The sequence below is a fragment of the Staurois parvus genome, unplaced genomic scaffold, assembly GCF_062004578.1.
Source record: "Staurois parvus isolate SC_StPar_1 unplaced genomic scaffold, SC_StPar_1.0 ptg000365l, whole genome shotgun sequence".
Classification (NCBI taxonomy): Eukaryota; Metazoa; Chordata; class Amphibia; order Anura; family Ranidae; genus Staurois; species Staurois parvus.
The window spans coordinates 4,678,231-4,698,750 of record NW_028318161.1 but is presented as its reverse complement, the minus strand read 5'-3'; the positions used below and the strand labels follow the sequence as shown (position 1 = coordinate 4,698,750).

The 20,520-nt window shown below is 39.1% G+C and overlaps 1 protein-coding gene across 1 annotated transcript in view; it reads left to right on the top strand.

Annotated features, from left to right (window-relative positions):
- Positions 1-20,520, top strand: part of ABCB7 (ATP binding cassette subfamily B member 7) — a 210,601-nt gene that overhangs the window by 125,586 nt on the left and 64,495 nt on the right. The window contains exon 6 of the mRNA XM_089685209.1: positions 14,946-15,214. Within this exon, the coding sequence (XP_089541335.1) occupies positions 14,946-15,214 (269 nt within the window). The remainder of the gene's footprint in view (positions 1-14,945; positions 15,215-20,520) is intronic.

Below are 20,520 nucleotides of genomic sequence, written 5' to 3'. Positions count from 1 at the left end.
GCTTTCCAAAAAGGGGTCATTTGGGGGTGTTTGTTCTATCCTGGTATTTTAGCACCTCAAGAGATGTGATGGGCGGTCAGAAAGTAAAAGCTGTGTAAATTTCAAATTATCTATACCATAGTTTGTAGACGCTATAACGTTCACACAAAGCAATCAATATACACTTATTGGGATTTTTTTTTACCAAAAACATGTAGCAGAATACATTTTGGCTTAAATTTATGACTAACTTTGAGTTTACGATATATTTTTTATAGCTGAAAGTAGAAAAAATTGTTTTTTTTTTCAAGATTTTCGTGTTTTTTTGTTTATAGCGCCAAAAATAAAAAGCGCACAGGTGATCAAATACCACCAAAAGAAAGCTCTATTTGTGTGAAAAAAAGGACGTAAATTTCGATTGGGTACAGCATTGCATGACCGCGCAATTATCATTTGAATTAGTGCAGCTCTGTATAGCAAAAAAAGGCATAAATTACAGTATCTATACCATAGTTTGTAGACGCTATAACGTTCACACAAAGCAATCAATATACACTTATTGGGATTTTTTTTACCAAAAACATGTAGCAGAATACATTTTGGCTTAAATTTATGACTAACTTTGAGTTTACGATATATTTTTTATAGCTGAAAGTAGAAAAAATTGGTTTTTTTTCAAGATTTTCGTGTTTTTTTGTTTATAGCGCCAAAAATAAAAAGCGCACAGGTGATCAAATACCACCAAAAGAAAGCTCTATTTGTGTGAAAAAAAGGACGTAAATTTCGATTGGGTACAGCATTGCATGACCGCGTAATTATCATTTGAATTAGTGCAGCGCTGTATAGCAAAAAAAGGCATAAATTACAGTATCTATACCATAGTTTGTAGACGCTATAACGTTTACACAAAGCAATCAATATACACTTATTGGGATTTTTTTTACCAAAAACATGTAGCAGAATACATTTTGGCTGAAATTTATGACTAACTTTGAGTTTACGATATATTTTTTATAGCTGAAAGTAGAAAAAAATTTTTTTTTTTCAAGATTTTCGTGTTTTTTTTGTTTATAGCGCCGAAAATAAAAAGCGCACAGGTGATCAAATACCACCAAAAGAAAGCTCTATTTGTGTGAAAAAAAGGACGTACATTTTGTTTGGGTACAGCATTGCATGACCGCGCAATTATCATTTGAATTAGTGCAGCGCTGTATAGCAAAAAAAGGCATAAATTACAGTATCTATACCATAGTTTGTAGACGCTATAACGTTCACACAAAGCAATCAATATACACTTATTGGGATTTTTTTTACCAAAAACATGTAGCAGAATACATTTTGGCTTAAATTTATGGCTAACTTTGAGTTTACGATATATTTTTTATAGCTGAAAGTAGAAAAAATTGTTTTTTTTCAAAATTTTCGTGTTTTTTTTGTTTATAGCGCAGAAAATAAAAAGCGCACAGGTGATCAAATACCACCAAAAGAAAGCTCCATTTGTGTGAAGAAAAGGACGTAAATTTTGTTTGGGTACAGCATTGCATGACCGCGCAATTATCATTTGAATTAGTGCAGCGCCAAACAGCAAAAAAAGGCCTGGTCATTAAGGGGGGTAAATCCTCTGGGGCTCAAGTGGTTAATGAAGATCTTTTAAAAACTTGAGTGTCTTATTCAAAATAATGCACTTACAAGCAGAAAAAAAACAATATGCACTTCTATGACTGCAGAAACTTCCAAACACCCGCATCCAAAATGGCCATGGTGAGTCATACATGCATGGTTAGCGTGAACTCTGGCTCCGCCAACACGTTTTGTCATAAGTGACTTCATCAGGGGCTCTGAATACATGCCGTCACCACTCATATAAATGAGGGAAAGCCTAATGAGGTTCACAACGCCATTGCGCGCACTGGCAATAGGCAGGACAATATGTTAACTCCATAGGCCGCAGATAGCAAGCCTCAATTTTTGGAATGCCAAAACATGGCCAGAAAATTTGTATACAAGTCCCCCCTAGTGTACAATAATCAAAATGCAGCCCATAAATAATTATGTAAAAAAAAATTATAAAAATTTATAAATTATGTATAACAATGTTTATTCTGGGTTATTAAATTCAAGTTTTATATTCTGTGTTTTTTTTAATGATTTCTACCAGTGTCCAATCATCTGAAGGTAGCAGCATATAACTAATGGTCTATGAATTTTTTTCCTTTTGTCTTGTACTACAGAATTTACAGGTATTTCAAAGTTCCTGTTCCTTTCAAAGTTTTTTGGGTACAGTGAAGGACACGTCACCCTCCCCTCTATGCTGGAGTATCCTCCTATTGCTTGCTAAAATGAGGATTGCTGGAAATAGTTATCAGGGCTGTCCCAACAGCTTTGTTTGCCAGTGTCCTCACCTGAAGGTGGTAGCATATAACTCATGGTCTTGATTAATGGATACCTGTGTCCTGTACTGTACTCCAAGTAAAGGATTTACAGATATGTAAAAATCCTTCTTTTATGAACACCTTAATGTACTTATCTGAAAACAGGAGCAGTTCTTCTGTCCCATGCTTCAAGATCTTTGTGGAATGCTATTCTCATCCTGCGCCTGTTTCATGCTGTCAGCAGCCAGAGTAGTGTCAGATGAATATCAAACTTACTGGCACTGCTCAGCAATATATTCAGGTTATTGAAGCCATTGTTGAGGGGATATAAATCTGCTGTAGTGGTGGATCAGCGGTGGAAACCCGAGGAGAAATACTGTTTGACACTTAGGCTACTTTCACACTATTTCGCTGCAAAAACGCATAGGCGTTTTTGCTGTGCTTTCTGAGCATTTTTAAAGGACACTTGACTTCTCAGAGCCGTTTTTCAGGCGTTTTCCATTGATTTCAATGGGAACAGGTGTTCTTGAGGTATTTTTTTTAACTCACCAAACATGCCCCAAAGATGCTGCAATCATGAGTTTTTACACCGCACCGCAAGCACAACACCTCAGTGATAAAACATACATAGATATACATTCACATACAGTACATAAGCTCAAGAAAAATGCTTCCCTATCGGGCGCTTTTTTTTTTTTTTAACGCAAAAAAGGTTCAAAAACTCCTCAGTGTGGAAGTAGCCTTATGCCTTTCCTTTGAGAACCAGTATCTTGCTTTTCTGCAAGGTATGAATATTTTGGTGTCCTTTATTTACAGTTGTACTTTAACATTGCTAGATGCTTGAGCAGCTGCAGTAGCATTTTTAGAAAAGGATAACTGTGAATAAACACTTCTGGCATTTTTGTAGTTTGTTACAACCCTTGGCACTGTTGAGTAAAACATAAATAAGGGAATGTAAAAGTAAAAAAGAATTCATATACCGAATACCATCCATATACTTGTTTGAACCACATGCAGAATCCAATTGATAGTGATTCTTTTTAACCCGGTTTGAAGCCCTGTATTTCAGCCTGGACCTATTATCCAGAGGCTTACCCAAGCCAATCTGAAGACAGGACATTTGTGTTAGATTCTACACTTCCGTTATAAACTATTGTTTTTATATAGGAAGAATTTCACATTATTTTTACATATATTCATACAAAATTACAGATTTTTTTTTAACAATGTGTGTGAAAGAAACGTTTATAGTATCTCTGGATAAGTATGTTAATTTCCTAATGTTTATCATACGACAGAGTTGTAGTAATCCTAGAACTGGAGAAAGCGATTTACTGAGCCAGAATTTACACCAGTGTTACCCGGCCCACTGATTTAACTGAAGCATTTTTAAAGTATTGATATAGACTTCATTCAGCCATATTGCTACTTTAAAAAAAATGCACATTTATAAAGTGTTATTTACAATTGTGCTTAGCGGAAGTTCCCAAAGCTATTAGGAGTGTGCAAAATAAAACCCCAAAAACTCAATAAAACACCACAGGTTCCAAGCCTGCACTTTAACATTGAGCTTTAAAATGCAAACTGTGTTGTACACTAACATTTCAATGTATTTTGGTGTATATTGAAGGGCAGATAGCAATATCCATATTCTGTTATAATGAAGCCCCCTAGTGTTTGTGCAAGGCAGAATTACATGATATTGCCAAAAGTATTCGGACACCCCTCCAAATCATTGGATTCAGGTGTTCCAATCACCTCCATGGCCACAGGTGTATAAAATCAAGCACCTAGGCATGCAGACTGCTTCTACAAACATTTTGTGAGAGAATGGGTCGCTCTCAGGAGCTCAGTGAAGTACCATGATAAGCTGCCACCTGTGCAATAAGTTCATCTGTGAAATTTCCTTGCTACTAAATATTCCAAGGTCAACTGTTTAGTGGTATTATAACAAAGTGGTAGCAACAGGAACTCGGCCACGAAGTTGTAGGCCATGTAAAATGACAGAGCGAGGTCAGCGCATACTGAAGCACACAGTGCGCAGAAGTCACCAACTGTCTGCAAACTTTATGTGGCCTTCAGATTAGCACAACAGCAGTGCGTAGAGAGCGTCATGGAATGGGTTTCTATGGCCGAGCAGCTGCATCCAAGCCTTGCATCACCAAATGCAATGCAAAGCGTGGGATGCAGTGGTATTAACCATGCCGCCACTGGACTCTGGAGCAGTGGAGATGTGGTCTCTGGAGTGTCAAGTCATACTTTTCTTTCTGGCAATCCGATGGACATGTCTGGGTTTGGTGGTTGCCGGAAAGGTACTTTGCTGACTGCATTGTGCCAAGTGTAAAGTTATGTGGAGGGGGGATGATGGTGTGGGGTTCTATGTCAGGGGTTAGCTTGGCTCCTTAGTTCCAGTGAAGGGAACACTTAAGGCATCAGCATGCCAAGACATTTTGGACAATTTCATACTCCCTACTTTATGGGAACAGTTTGGGGATGGCCCCTTCCTGTTCCAACATGACTGCGCACCAGTGCACAAAGAAAGGTACTAATTAAACTTCCAGTACAATTAGGTCTTTGTCAAGACCTAGTTCCTCTGTCAAATGAAATGTTGGCAGTAATTTCCATTTTAAATTACCTTTCTGATTTGACCCAAAGGTTAATGAGTTCTGGACTTTAGAAGGTTTTTTCCTTTCCTTCTGGCCACAATTCTTTTAAATATATTTACTTTTCTGGTATATTTAACCAGTTGTTTTGTTTAGGGGGGCCGTTTCATACTTTCCTTTTAGTCATGTGCCACCAGCACCACCTTTTGAAGAGCCACAGTTACACTGATAAATGTGTTCTTGTTCTGGATGGGCTCCTTTTCTGCCAGCATATTCTCCCCAACTACACTGAAAATCATCTGGTGTATGTCCTGAAGCTGTAAATTGCAGCTCTGCAGTCTCTTTGCTTGGGATGGGTGCTGCATCCACCCCAAAAAAAATCTCAATGCCCAATCTGAATGCTACACTTCTGAACGACTAGGAGAACCCATAGAAATGGAGGTTTTGGTCTGTTTAAATCTTTATGCTTCATCTACTGCCTGGCAGAATCTGCTTGTGTAAGCATGTTCAAATATTCTTGTTCTAGTTGCAGCTGTTGGGCACTAGAAAATGCATTTCACCATTTATGAGTGATGTTATATGCCACCTGAAGTAATGCAGAATTTTACTTTCTTAATCAACATTGACTATTTTTAATCCTTGTGCTGGTAGCATTAGTAAATAGATAGGAAAGTATATTTTATTTGCTTGTTTTAAACTTCTTTTTTTTACATTTCTTCAGTTACTTCCTGGTTTCCATGCCTAAGCAAATGATGTTATACATCCCAGGAGTCTTCAGGAGGGAAGGAGGGGTTCTCTCGGCTAAGCACAGATTCCTGCCTGCATGCCTGAATGAAGGGTAGATGGATTCCAGGAAGTAAATGCTACATTAATTAAATAGCATTTTTAGTTTGTGGTGCTCAGATGCAGGTGTAGATCCACTTGAAGGAACAATACACATAAGGGTCTACAGTTTGCAAACCCTGTAATGAAATAATGTATTTTTTATGTGAATATGCAAAAGTATAGTTAAAAAAGGTCTTTTTTGCAAGCAAAATAAAAGCAATCGCGTTCACTACAGTTTTTTTTTTTTGTTTGTCTGTTTTTGTTTTTTTTTAACCACTTGCCCTCCTAGAGGATTTATCCCCCTTCCTGACTAGGCCATTTTTTGCGATACAGCACTGCATCACTTTAACTGACAATTGCCTGGTCATGCAACGCTGTACCCAAATGAAATTTACATCCTTTTTTCCCACAAATAGAGCTTTCTTTTTGTGGTAATTGATTATTTTTTGCGCTGTAAACAAAAAAAAACTTCAATTTTGAGGAAAAAAAAACAAGAGTTTTAACCTTTTGCTATTAAACATGTCCAGTAAAAAAAATTTTAAAATCAAATTTTGTCATAAATTTAGGCCAAAATGTATTCTGCTACATGTTTTTGCTAAAGCAAAATCCCAAGACGTGTATGAAATACTGAAATTTTTTTTTTCACTAATAATGGCGGCGATCAGCGACTTATAGTGGGACTGCGGCGGGCATTCTTACACTGGATGGAACTGACTTGGTGTCACTGACATCTCCAGTGACATCAATACAGTGATCAGTGCTAATAACAAGCACTGACACTGTATTAATGGAACTGGGCAGGAAGGGGTTAACGTGGGGCAATCAAAGGGTTAACTGTGTTAACCCTTTGTGTTAACCTTTTGCAAAAGGTTTAACTGTGTTAACCTTTTGCATATTCACAATATTCTAGGCTCAAAGGGACACTTTGAGCCTAGAATATTGCACCTTTTCACAATATTCTAATTTTCTGAGATTGTGGATTTGGGGTTTTCATGAGCTGTAAGCCATAATCATCACAATTACAGTCATGGCCGAAATTGTTGGCACCCTTGATATTTCTCCAGGAAATCATGTATTTCTCACGAAACGTATTGCATTAACACATGTTTTGCTATACACATGTTTATTCCCTTTGTGTGTATTGGGACAAAACAAAAAAAGGGAGGAAAGAAAGCAAATTCGACATAATGTCACACAAACCTCCAAAAATGGGCTGGACAAAAGTATTGGCACCCTTTCACAACTGCGGATAAATAAGAATGTTACAAGCATGTGATGCTCCTGTAAACTCACCTGGGGCAAGTAACAGGTGTGGGCAATATAGAAATCACACCTGAAAGCAGATAAAAAGGAGAGACGTTCACTTAACCTTTGCATTGTGTGTCTGTCTGTGCCACACTAAGCATGGACAACAGAAAGAGGAGACGAGAACTGTCTGAGGACCTGAGAACCAAAATTGTGGCAAAATATCAACAATCTCAAGGTTACAAGTCCATCTCCAGAGAACTAGATTTGCCTTTGTCCACAGTGCGCAACATTATCAAGAAGTTTGCAACCCATGGCACTGTAGCTAATCTCCCTGGTCGTGGACGGATGAGGAAAATTGATGAAAGATTGCAACGCAGAATAGTCCGGATGGTGGATAAGCAGCCCCAAACATGTTCCAAAGACATTCAAGCTGTCCTGCAGGCTCAGGGAGCATCAGTGTCAGCGCGAACTATCCGTCGACATTTAAATGAAATGAAACGCTATGGCAGGAGACCCAGGAGGACCCCACTGCTGACACAGAGACATAAAAAAGCAAGACTACAGTTTGCCAAAATGTACTTGAGTAAGCCAAAAGCCTTCTGGGAAAACGTCTTGTGGACAGATGAGACCAAGATAGAGCTTTTCGGTAAAGCACATCATTCTACTGTTTACCGAAAACGGAATGAGGCCTACAAAGAACAAAACACAGTACCTACGGTAAAATATGGTGGAGGTTCAATGATGTTTTGGGGTTGTTTTGCTGCCTCTGGCACTGGGTGCCTTGACTGTGTGCAAGGCATCATGAAATCTGAGGATTACCAAAGGATTTTGGGTCGCACTGTAGGGCCCAGTGTCAGAAAGCTGGGTTTGCGTCCAAGATCCTGGGTCTTCCAGCAGGACAATGACCCCAAACATACGTCAAAAAGCACTCAGAAATGGATGGCAAAGAAGCGCTGGAGAGTTCTGAAGTGGCCAGCAATGAGCCCAGATCTAAATCCCATTGAACACCTGTGGAGAGATCTTAAAATTGCTGTTGGGAAAAGGTGTCCTTCCAATAAGAGAGACCTGGAGCTGTTTGCAAAGGAAGAGTGGTCCAAAATTCCGGGTGAGAGGTGTCAGAAGCTTATTGATGGTTATAGGAAGCGACTGATTTCAGTTATGTTTTCCAAAGGGTGTGCAACCAAATATTAAGTTAAGGGTGCCAATACTTTTGTCCAGCCCATTTTTGGGGTTTTGTGTGACATTATGTCATATTTGCTTTTCTGCCTCTGTTTTATATTTGTTCCAATACATACAAAGGGAATAAACATGTGTATAGCAAAACATGTGTTAATGCAATACCTTTTTTGTGTGAAATACTTGATTTTCAGGAAAAATATCAAGGGTGCCAACAATTTCGGCCATGACTGTATGACAAATCACGGATTGAACTATCTTGCTTTGCATGTAATGAGTCTATCTCATATATTAGTTTCACCTTTTAAGTTGCATTACTGAAATAAATGAACTTTTGCACGATATTCTAATTTTTCGAGTTTCACCTGTGTGTGTGTGTGTATGTATATATATATATATGTATGTATATATATATATATATATATATAATGTATGTGTATGTGTGTGTGTGTGTGTGTGTGTGTGTGTGATTTTGCACACCCCTGCCGCCCTGTAGCAGTATTTCTGTTATAGGGCGGAGGGGTAGTAGTTAATTTGTAATGTCCATCTGGTTTGTATTCTCCTGTTTCTATGCCAATGTTTGATTAAAAATAAGACAAAGACTTGTATGTTTACATAGAGTCTAGAAAAAACTGTATAAGAAGGCTAAAGGAAAGAGGCCTGCTGTTTTTTTACATATAAGAATCAACAAGCTGCTTTCTCCGTACTTTAAAGCACTTGGCTAACAAAAACAAAATAGAAGTGCAAAATCAACAAATTGTTAATCCTTTCCAGCTTAATGTGTTCTCTTCCTATTTCTGCATTTTCTGTTATGACTATAATTATTAGATTGGCAAGGTTACCATCGTCATGCTCATTATTTTACGTTAAGGCTTTTGGGTTATTTTTATTCTTGATATTTTTTCAGAAAATGTGTGCTTGCTTCTTTTTCAAACCTTATTTTTCTCAAGCTAACTTCAGGTTGTTATGCAGCCTGGCATTGTTAGGAGCTTGCATTTTATACAAAATTGGAAGCCTAACATATTTATCACACAATGCTGGGAAGACTATCATAGTTGTCCTGGTATTACTTTTTGCACAATTATGTGTTTAATCTAACAGGGATCTAATTGGTGGACGTCTTGGTAGATCCTTAGCATTACAATTTCTGTCATATGTGGTAGGAAGGTTTCCATATAAAATTCTGTATTTTATAAGGACTGCAGTACTCAAATGATTCCCATTTATCTAGCATGAAACATACTGGTAAAAGTTTAAGGGCATTCCCGAAAAGAAGATTTTATTCTTATGATTCTTGCCATTTCTTCTGAGCTATGAATTATCCCAAAAGGAGGGGATCCTTAAAGAGAACTATGTGTTTTTTTTGTTTTTAGCTCTCCAGGGGACCTAGTGCATATTGAACTTGGTTCCATTCTGTCTTATGGGCTATCTGCCTGCTAAGCACATCACAGCATGCTGTGCTATGGGCATTCCTGTTCAGAGCCCCACCCCTCTCTAAGCTGAGTGATTTGACACTATTGTAAATGAACAACCAGAGCCACTTGTTCATTCATAATAGTAAACGCTCCCTCTGCTGCAGCTGCATGTAATGTACAATATCTGCGGCTGCTTTTACCCATACAGGGCAGTGGCAAACAATTGTGCATTTACTGTATAACAGCAGCTCCATGTGCCTTTCAGTTGCTGATGATATACATACACAGCCTGACTGATGGATCAATAATGTAAATTAGAAATGAATGCTCCCGACACAGGGTGGTTACTGTGGGGACAAAATAAGAGTTCTAAAGTGCCTCATCCTAATATTAACTAATTGAAAATGGAAGGAAACTCGTGGTCTTTATAGACACTACAACAAGAATTCATAAAATGCAACGCTTTATTAAACATATACATACATACATATATAATATATACATATATAAAATCATTACAGAATCCCTGTAACATACGAGAAAATCAATGCAGATTCACATACTATTGGTGAACCCCACAATTTCAAAGATATGCCGCATCTTGGCAGTAGCTAAAATGGGGTACTCTTTATATAGTAATGATAATGGCTCAACATTGTTTCGCGATGATACCACTTCTTCAAGAGATATAAGAGGATTTCTAAATGGCAAATATAAAGTTGCATTGATAAACACACAAACATCCTACGTAAAATACTTATAGCGTACACATATCAGAACAGATGATGATAAAGAAGATATATTATTTCAATATACATACATCTGCACATAGACAATGGAGGAAAGCACCCCATAACACCTTGAGAGGCCAATCAATGAGGGGATCCCAGCAACACCGGAAAAGTGGACCGCACGCCCTTTGACAGTGCCTGGTGCATAAATAGGTATATTAGTATTGATGAGGGTATACAGAGGCCCAGCTATATGATAAATATATCATATATATATATATATATATATATATATATCTATCGAGGAATGAGGCTCACCTCCCCATTAGATGAGCATAGTAGGGCCGCTGACTATTTTCCTGGTAACATACACCTTTGTTAGCTCTAAGAGGCCAGTATTGCATCTAAAGGTCTATAAAAAAAAACAGAAAAAGAAAGTAAATAATTTTATAGGGCATATGAGCCCTAACAGCCCACAGACAGGACCCCAGTCTTGGGTAACTGGTTGGGCAACAGAGGGGACAAAACGAAAGGAAACAACATACCTCCCTAAACATTCAACAAAGAGTCCAGGACCCTGGATAAGCCCCCCAGTAAAGACTGGATGGCTAAGCCTTTTAGCTGTTGCCAAGTTGCGGCATATCTTTTGAAATTGTGAGGTTCACCAATAGTATGTGAATCTGCATTGATTTTCCCCTGTGTTACAGGGTTAGGTTATATTCTGTAATGATTTTATATATGTATGTATATGTTTAATAAAGATTTGCATTTTATGAATTATTGTTGTAGTGCCTATAAAGTCCATGAGTTTCCTTCCATTTTCAATTGGCTGATGGATCACATCAGTGATGTCAGGCCAATGTAGAGTATACCACTGCTGATCGCTGAGTTTTAAAACTGAAATATCATGCATTGCAGCACTGCGTCATCCATCCGAACAGCCCCTGCTGCCAGAGACCAGAGCTGTCGGTCACAAATGTGTCTCCTTTTTAAGGGACTGCTTTGAACGGAACCAAGTGTTTATATGTACTTGGTTTCTTAGGGAGTTAAATATCATCATTTTTGTTTTTTATGACATATCTTCTTCTGGCTATATACTGTTTGAATGATGAACCATGCAAATGTGTTTAGTAGGTGGCCTTGTTGGCATCCTTCAAATAAAAAGTTGAATGGTTTGAGTATAAAATTGTTGGCTAAACAGTAGCTGCATCCAGTCAATATGCAGTTTACAATACTATAGTCTAACAGGAAGATTCGTCCATCCACGCTGTATATGTTCAGCCCACAAAAAACAATCTAATAGTGTATGGCCAGCTTTATTCTAGTGTTTCTTCCCTGCCCTCTGGACTACAAGCTATTCCCAGGTGTTTTTTTTTCTTTAGACTGGACACTGTGAAGTTGATTTACTAAAACTGGAGCGTGCAAAATCTGGTGTAGCTCTGCATAGAAACCAATCAGCTTCCATTTTTTTTTTGTCAAAACTTAATTGAACAAGATTAAGTTAGAAGCTGGTTGGCTGCCATGAACAGCTGCACCATATTTTGCACTCTCCAGTTTTAGTAAATTAACCCCTGTGTTTCTAAAGGTGTTCCTTCTTTCCACGGACCACATTTTGACAGGCTAATCTATATAGCCTACTGTGCGTGACAGTAGTGTTCTCTTATCTCACAAGCATGTATGTTTTGGAAGCCGTGGTGGGCTGGCTTACTGAGCACACATGTATATAAAGTGATTGTAAAGGTAATTTTTTTTTTTTTTGTAATAACAAACATGCCATACTTACCATTGCACAGAGCAGCCCCAATCCACTTCTTCAGAGAATGCATTAAGCTAAAAAAAAAATCCCTTCTGCCTTTACAACTGTTTTAAGCCTTTGCATTCCATTCCACTTCTGAAGATAGCCTTTAACATGAACCTGATATTGCTTTAATAGTGTGTGACTTGTGCCTCTTTTGTCATTTAGGAGCAGCACCTGCTCCATTTTTTGTTTTAGAAGATATGCTTAATATGCTTGCAACACTCTGCTAATTCGTCCCAGATTCTCTGAGTGAACCAAGCCCTATACTAAGCTAAATTATTTTTGCCAGCAGCAACCTTTAAGCCATGATGGAGCCTACTGCAACTTTTAGGGCTCCTTTTCACCCACTATTTATTTATTTCAGGCACTTATATAGCGCCGTCAATTTACGCAGCGCTTTACATATATATTATACATTCACATCAGTCCCCAACCCTCAAGGGGCATACAATCTAAGGTCCCTAACTCACATTCATACATACACATACTAGGGCCAATTTAGACAGCTACATTGATCTGAACTGATCAATATGGGCTCAAAGCAAAGACACAGTAAATACTTCTGTCAATATGCCCTGTCACACCAAATCATTGTGTTGGTGTGTGCTGGGAAACAATGTAGACATGCATCATTCTTGGTGCAACAGAGCAAAGGCCAAGAACTTGTTAAAATGCATATCCGCATACTGCACTGTACTATAGAATAGTAGGAGTTAAAAAAAAGGGGGAAAAAGCAAGCACTGCATTGCATATTAACAATGCGTTGCAGTGCACATTCACACATGCATTATAAACTCAGTAATGCATGTCTTGTGGTGTGAGCAAGCCCTAGCTAGGTTAACTTGACCAGACATAATGTCAAGTCCAGCAAGTGTTTATTTTTATACAGTTTGTGTTAATGAAAGCATACAAGACAACCTACTGTTAACTACATTTTTGTCACTTGCCTCTCACAGCAGTAGCGTAACATTAGAACACACGCATTTTGTTTAGCTTTTTGTAACATTTTGCTTCCAGCTATATTTATAACTTCTAACGGATGCTGTCTCGCTTATGCCCATCCAGTATACACACTGAGGTGTTTTGCTCTTTGATCAGAAAGAGATTGATGTTCGACCTCTGCACCGTTCCTCTGCTCTGCTGTGTGCCTTCACACTTTTTATGTTTTTCTGGACATCTTTAACTTTAGTAATGAGTATTTTTCTTATCTCAGCTCCAACACAAGACACAATATTTGTTCAAGTTCATTACTGCAGTTTTCATGCATCAATCTTTTTAGAACAGAATATACTAATTGGATGGATTGGATATACTGTATATTAAAATCAAAATTCTGTAAAGGGATAACAAGTGAAAATAGGGAGAGCAGACTTTAATTTGGGGAATTAAAAAATAAAATAAAAAGAAGAAAAGGGAAACAAGTGACTTGAGCATGGCACTACCGATGGACTTCTTGCAGCACCCAAAAAAGTTGTGTTTTCCAGTTGTGCACTTTGTTGCTAAAGGAGCAGTTGCTATCAGTGTCTGAACTATATCTTCATACATTGAAAATTTTGCTGTCAGCACATGTTCTAATAAATTGTTCTTAAGTCAATAGAAGAAAAATAGATTATTTAAAGGATAAGTTCATCTTTGGTAACATGTTACATTTTAAGCAACCCCCCAAAGTGGGAGGGGGATCCTCTCCATGCACCCGCTGTCACATATTTTAAAACAGTGTGGCTGTGCAGGGCTCTGCCTACCCAGCCGGGTCATTCATTCACAGATCTCTGAGAGTGAATGAACTGCAAGTCCCATCTGCCAAAGCGACAGACATGTTTGTAGATGGAATGGGCTGTAAGTGCACAAATCACACACGCTCATAATTCATTCATTCTTCCTCTAGCTTTGTAATAGCTCGTATGGGGATATGGGCACAAAGGAAGACAGTGTAGGAGCCTGACATTGCACCCATGATCTGCTGATCACAAGCACAATGCTTTTCAGGCTCCTGTAAAAAAAAAAAAAAAAAAAAAAAAAAAACAAATCCCCTTTTTTTTAAATTGCAAAATCGTTAATTTCTTTTTTTTTTTTTTTTTTTTTTTTTTTAAGGTGAACTTGGTCTTTAAATAAACTATTTATCACAGCTATTTTTTAGGATCCTTCTAGTGGACCTAGATCTACATCTCCCCATATAACATTGGCTTAATTAGAACTTGTGTGCATAGATTATGTATATCTTAGTTGCAGCCTATTTGCATCTGTGATCAAAATGTACAGTCATATATTAATTTCCACATTGTATATTATTTCTAGTTTATTTCTATTCTGAATGATATTGAAGTTTTGTAAACTTACTTTGTGAAGGTGCTTTCACAGTGACTTCCTTTGAATTCTGTCACAAATATTTATTATGGCCTGTGAGCAGGCACTGCTGGGTCATACATTTCTTAGAGCCTTCCTACTGCACTACAGATGTACTGAGGCGAAGTCAGTACAGAAATCAATGATTGCAGGCAGCAAGATACCATGGGATACATAGTCCTTAGAAACTGAAAGTAAACAGCAGAGAAGCTGCAAAGCATGCAAGGAATCTAGGAAGTTATGAAAAGAGATGACTAGCAGACAGGCAGAGTTCACAACATAAAAGGAGATTTTTAAGTGAGCTAACATTGGATTGGCAAAAATAATGGTATTATTTGTATTTCTCTTAAAATGCTGATGTTTTAAAATGAAAGTGTTTTCTGTGACCATAGATTTCTTTGAAGAACAGTGTGTTTTCTCATGTTCAGTCTCTGTATTTTTTTTTCTATTTTTAGATGGTGCAGCTAGAGCCAGCTCTGCCCTTTTCAATGAAATGAGAAATGCTGTGTTTGGGAAAGTGGCACAAAGTTCCATCAGGAGGATTGCAAAAAATGTATTTTTACATCTGCATAATCTGGACCTTGGTTTCCACCTGAGCAGACAGACAGGAGCACTCTCTAAAGCCATTGATCGGGGTACAAGAGGCATCAGCTTCGTGCTCAGTGCCCTGGTGTTTAATCTGGGACCCACAATGTTTGAAGTTTTCCTTGTTAGCAGCATATTGGTATGTACTGTCTTATACTTTACCTTAAACATTTTTTAGCCTTTAGTTTTTTAGATATAAAATGAGGAACACCAGAGTCTTCCATGTACTGAGGTCACTTTGTAAGTAGGGTTTTTTTGTTCTCTGCACACATTCTTTCCCCATGTAAGAGGAAAAACTCTGTCTCTTTATATATTGTATATATTGCACCCACGTGAGATCCATAATGTGGCTATAAAGGAGACTTTATTTAGAGATACTGACCCAGTAAAAAAGGGCCTTGTATTAATAGCTTGAAGAGCACAGTGTGGTATTCAGTAAAGAAATTGGGTTACTAAAGTAAAGACTTCCCGTCCTTATATTTGTCCCTTGACATATGATGTGTACATATAGTGCAAGTCCTGCCTGCATTGTATGTGTCAAAGAATACAGGCAACCCAGCCACCTTTTTCAGAATGCGTTGATGATTTGCACATCATTACCTTAAGAGTCCAATCACACTATTGCTTTGCGTTTACACAAAAACTTTGAGTTGCACTATACTACACATAATGTTTTCCATTAACCTCCCTAGCGGTCTGATTATTTCAGATTTTTGGTGCTGAAAGCGGTACCATTATTTTGCATGGAAATATGTTGTTTTTTTATTGTAGGCTGTAATTTTTAGGAATAACTCACTGAAATCTCTCCGAACAAGAGTCTATTAAACATCCCGGGTATGATAACATTTGAAATACGAAATCATAAATTATAATTTAATAAATAATCATAAAAAATAATATAATAATAATACATTTAATTCAATAATATAATCAAACCAAAAACACTGAAATTTGAAATAGAGCGCCAAGTTCACACATTGCTGAGCAAAGTCGCAAAATCCTTTTCAGTGTCTGATGACGAATTTCCCCACGAATCATCACTCAATTCTGTAAGTGGTTCTGATTTACTATCTCTGTTCTCTAGCTGATCTAAACCCACTTTTGACCTAAAGGGACACTTTTTGGACACCATGGACTTTTCTCAGTTTCCAGGCAGAAAGAACAGACAAAATGCAGGCAGGGCACAGGACAAAGCACTCGGGACAAAATGTATGTGAAATGGGTTGAAACAGCAATGTTTTGCTATGTAAAATTTGTTTAGAAAAAAATGACATTTTTTTAAATTTTCCGCCGCCGGCGGCGGCACCCGTACGTCGCAACATCAGAGGGACCGGAACACAGAAGCCTGATGCCGGCATCGGCCGGAGGAGATGGCCGGGGACGCTGCAGGGGACACATTGCGGGAGCGAAGGATAAGGTAAGCTCTGCAGGGACTCCCTATGCAGCGCCGCATGGTAAGCCCGAGTGTAGCTCGGGGTTACCGGTTTTGGCACTGACATTTTACCCCAAGCTACGCTCGGGAATACCACTAGGGAGGTTAAGGCAGCTCATTCATTTGAGTGGGCTATCTAAAGCACCAAAAAAAGTGTATGTAGCATTTTTGGCAGTACACTGCAGCAAATGTTAGTGTGTTGTCACACAATGTGCAGTGCTGCAGCATGAATCTGTGCACAAGGTGCTTCAGGGTGCCATTCAGAAAGAATGGCAGCGCATCGTGTGAATGGTCCCTTAATCTCTGCACAAACTTGCATTGCAACTTGGGACATGAACATCCTGTTTTTTACACAGCAACACTATATTTCTCAAGCTATCTAAATAGTATTTGTGATGACAAAAATTAGGGCTTCAGTTTCATAGTTTGGTTTGGGGATCTGGCTGGATAAAGAGTGTTTTAGCAGCTCTGGTATAAATAAAAGCGGTAAGATGTAAAATAATGGATGTATGCAAATGTATTACTGAGAAAGCAATACCTTGTTTCATTTTGAAAAGAGTATTGAATGGGTAAAGCCCCTTTCATATGTTTCAGTGTTTTTTTGCTATCTGTGTCTCAAAGGGGAGTTTTTCATTCACTTCCTGTCCTGTAGTCATAACATGAAATTAGAGGAAATCTCTAAAAAGTGAGAGAAATGCCCTCTTAAGTAGTTGTCTCCAGACCAGTTGTCCTCATTGAAAGGTTTCCCTTCTGGTCCTGTTCTGGTGACAGTTCAAATTTAGTTTGAATTTTCCCTTCATTTCTAGTCTTGGTGGTGACCAGGGCAAGAAGAAAGTGTCATACAGTACAGGACACAGGAGCTTTAGTTTTTAGTATAAATATATGTAGTTACCCTGAGGTAATTGGATAAAATTAGGTGCACCACCTATAAAATACCTCCTACTCCCAGCAAACCTCAGTTTTTTTGCTAGAGTTCTTAGGTAATGAACCTCTTGTCTCTTCTAAGGAGAAGTTTACCTCCTTTCTATGGAGGTTTTTTTCTTCTGATTCTTCTGCCAAGATGATTCTTCTCTCAAGATTTTCTGGCTGCACCCATAGCTACTGTGGCTCCTATTGTAGCTTTGGGTTTAGTAAACTCCTTGACTGAGCTTTGGGAGACTGTACCAGGGCCCTACTGGATAAAAGACAAAGGGTAAGCCTGTAATATTGCTGAGAGCACTGGGTTTTGCTTGGGAGCTCACCTTGGCACATAGTGCATCGCGTTAAGTTAGCCAGAAGGAACTACGCAGTTCCAGGCACACGATCTGCCTGTCTCTGGTCACCTCTTAAGGGGTATGACCATTATTGTGGGTGAAGCTAGAAATGGGTAAGTGCGGAGCAGAAGCCATTCAAACCTTTTTTTGTCCAGAGTGCCAAACTCTATGCTCTTGCTTGGAAATGAGCACTCACTGTGTCTACGGGCTGATAGTTTGCACTGGGGGCAGGGAGAGGCAGCAAAAAATGTAAAGGTGTTGCCATTTGCCCTCTCAAGAAACACCTGTTCAAACCCTCCTGGGTGCCTCCTCTGCACTTTCTGGCTGTAGGAGCAAGCATTTCCTGCATGGCCTTGTTCTCTCTTCACTTACTGAGCTTGAACGTGCTTCCTTCTTCCTCTTCTAGGTGCACACTCATATCACTCAGCTTGCCTGTTAACTGCAAACCCTTTCTCCTTTTTTATATCGAGGAATTTTCTGTCACAATTTTTGGTTTCATGGACAAAATTTCAGGCCTTATAAGAGGCATCACTCCTCAGTCTCCTCTTCTGAGCAAGTCCTGGACTTTTTCAGGTAGAGACACCTCCAGAGGAGGTGGTAGATTAAGAAGATCCCCTCCCCCCTTTCCTGTCTGGAGGAATCTGATCAGTATGGGACCCCTTCAGCTGACATTCAAATTTAAGGATACCATAGCTACCCTATACTGTACGCTCCTGTCTAGAATTACAGCAGCCTGAGCCTGTTTGCCCCAGGCTCTCCATTGTGGGGTCCCTAAAAGTACCAAAATGTGCTAAAACTTTCCTAGTCCATTCCCTTCGTAAAACCTGTCTTGTCCCCCTGGCCTCCCGCTAAGAAAGTTTCTTTTCACTAAAAAATGTGTACATTCCTTTCTTTCCTTCCTTGCAGTGCTATCTACATTTTGCAGTGGGCAATCAGCTCTAGCAATTTGTTGTCCTTCTCTTTGGCCTGTCCATGGCCTCCACAGTTTTCACCAAGTTGCTTGCCCCAGTCTTGGCTCTGCTTTGTGCTCAAGGGATTCATGTTGCAGTGTATCTGGTCAATCCCTTGCTGAAAAATTAGATTTCCTCTATCCATGTCCACCCATATCTGCAGAGCTTCAGTAGTATCCTCAAAGAGTGGAAGTCATTGCTCGAACTGTCTAACAGACTGTTGGGCCTAATGTTAGACACAGCCTTGTACAGGATCTTCCTGCCCTCGGGCATACATCTGTCCCTCCGCACTCATGCCTGGGCCTTTAGAACCCAGAGGAGACTTTTGATTCATGCCTGCTTAAGGGTGTAGGGTCTAATGGTTGCCTCCTTCAAGACTGCACCATAAGTTCATTTTCACACCAGACCATTGCAAAACAACATTCTACCAGTGTGGGACAAACAAACTCAGTCCTTGGACCACCCCATACATCTGAACTGCAAGGCCAGACTCTCTCTGGCATGGTGGATTGCCCACTGGAGGCACTGGAGTCTGACATACCCTTTTCTCCAATGAAGTGGAAGGTTCTTATGATGGATGTAAGCCCCAGCCCTACTACCTACTAGCTGTCGCTGTTATTTCAGTATGTCAAACTGTAGCTAACTGAGCCAGGACAATGAATAATCCGCATGACCCTGTATTTCAGGATTGTGCTGTTACAGAACAACTACAGAAATTGCCTTCTGCCTTGCTTTTTTGTGTTAATGCCCTAGAACATGTCATGACACAAATTTCTAAAATGGCTGCAATAGCCATTCACATGCACAAAATCTTATGACTTAAATCTTGGACAGATGAAGCCGCCCTCAAAAGGTGCCTTACAAGTATACCCTTCCAAGGAAGACATCTTGTGAGATAATTGACAAATTTATAAAAACGTTCACCAGAGAAAATGTTTTACTTCCAAAATGGAGAGTTCCAAAAGCTGCTCTTTTGGAACACCTAGCTCCTTACAATGCAGAGCACCTGTCCACTGTACCCAGGCTTCAACTTCAAGACTTAAGTTCAGCTCTTCCTTTTGGTACAAGGTTTGTCACATAAAGCCTCCCCCAAAGCCATGTTCCTAATGAACCGGCACCTTCACTCCTAAAGGTGTTGGTGGGGGGGAGGGTCTGCTACAGTTTTTCCTCTGTGGATCATAGATGTCCTCCACAAGACAGGTTCAAAAGTGTTTTCTGAAAATTCTATACAGTACCAAAACCCAATGGGATATTTGCCCTATTTTGGATCTAAAATTACTCAATAGATTTCTTAAAATTCTAAAATTACGCATGAAATCTATAAAGGTCAGTAATTGCCTCGCTAAGACAAAGGGAACATCTGGCATCAGGTGATGTAAAAAAATACCTATCTGCATGTTCCCATTTATCCACCTCATCAGTGTTTTCTGCAGTTTACAGTGGCAGAAAATCACTTCCTGTTTGTTGTACTGCCCTTTGGCCTATCTTCTGCTCCTGGAATATTCACATATTCTTAACACCTCTGCTCAGAACCCAGGGCATTCAAGTCGCAGGCTATCCAAACGATCTTCTGAAGGATCAATCTCCCTGTCAGTTGTCAAATAATGTCCACAGGACAATTAAACTGCTGCAGGATTTTGGCTGGGTAATCATTTTTTTTTTTTTAAATCTGCTCTTGGACCTTCTCACCTGGAATACTTGAGTCTGGTCCTGGACACATCCCAAGCAAAAGTCTTTCTTTCAGAAAAGGAAGTTTATCCATAGCTCTTCCATGAGAACTGAGATCCAAATGAGATTCTCCAGCTCTTGC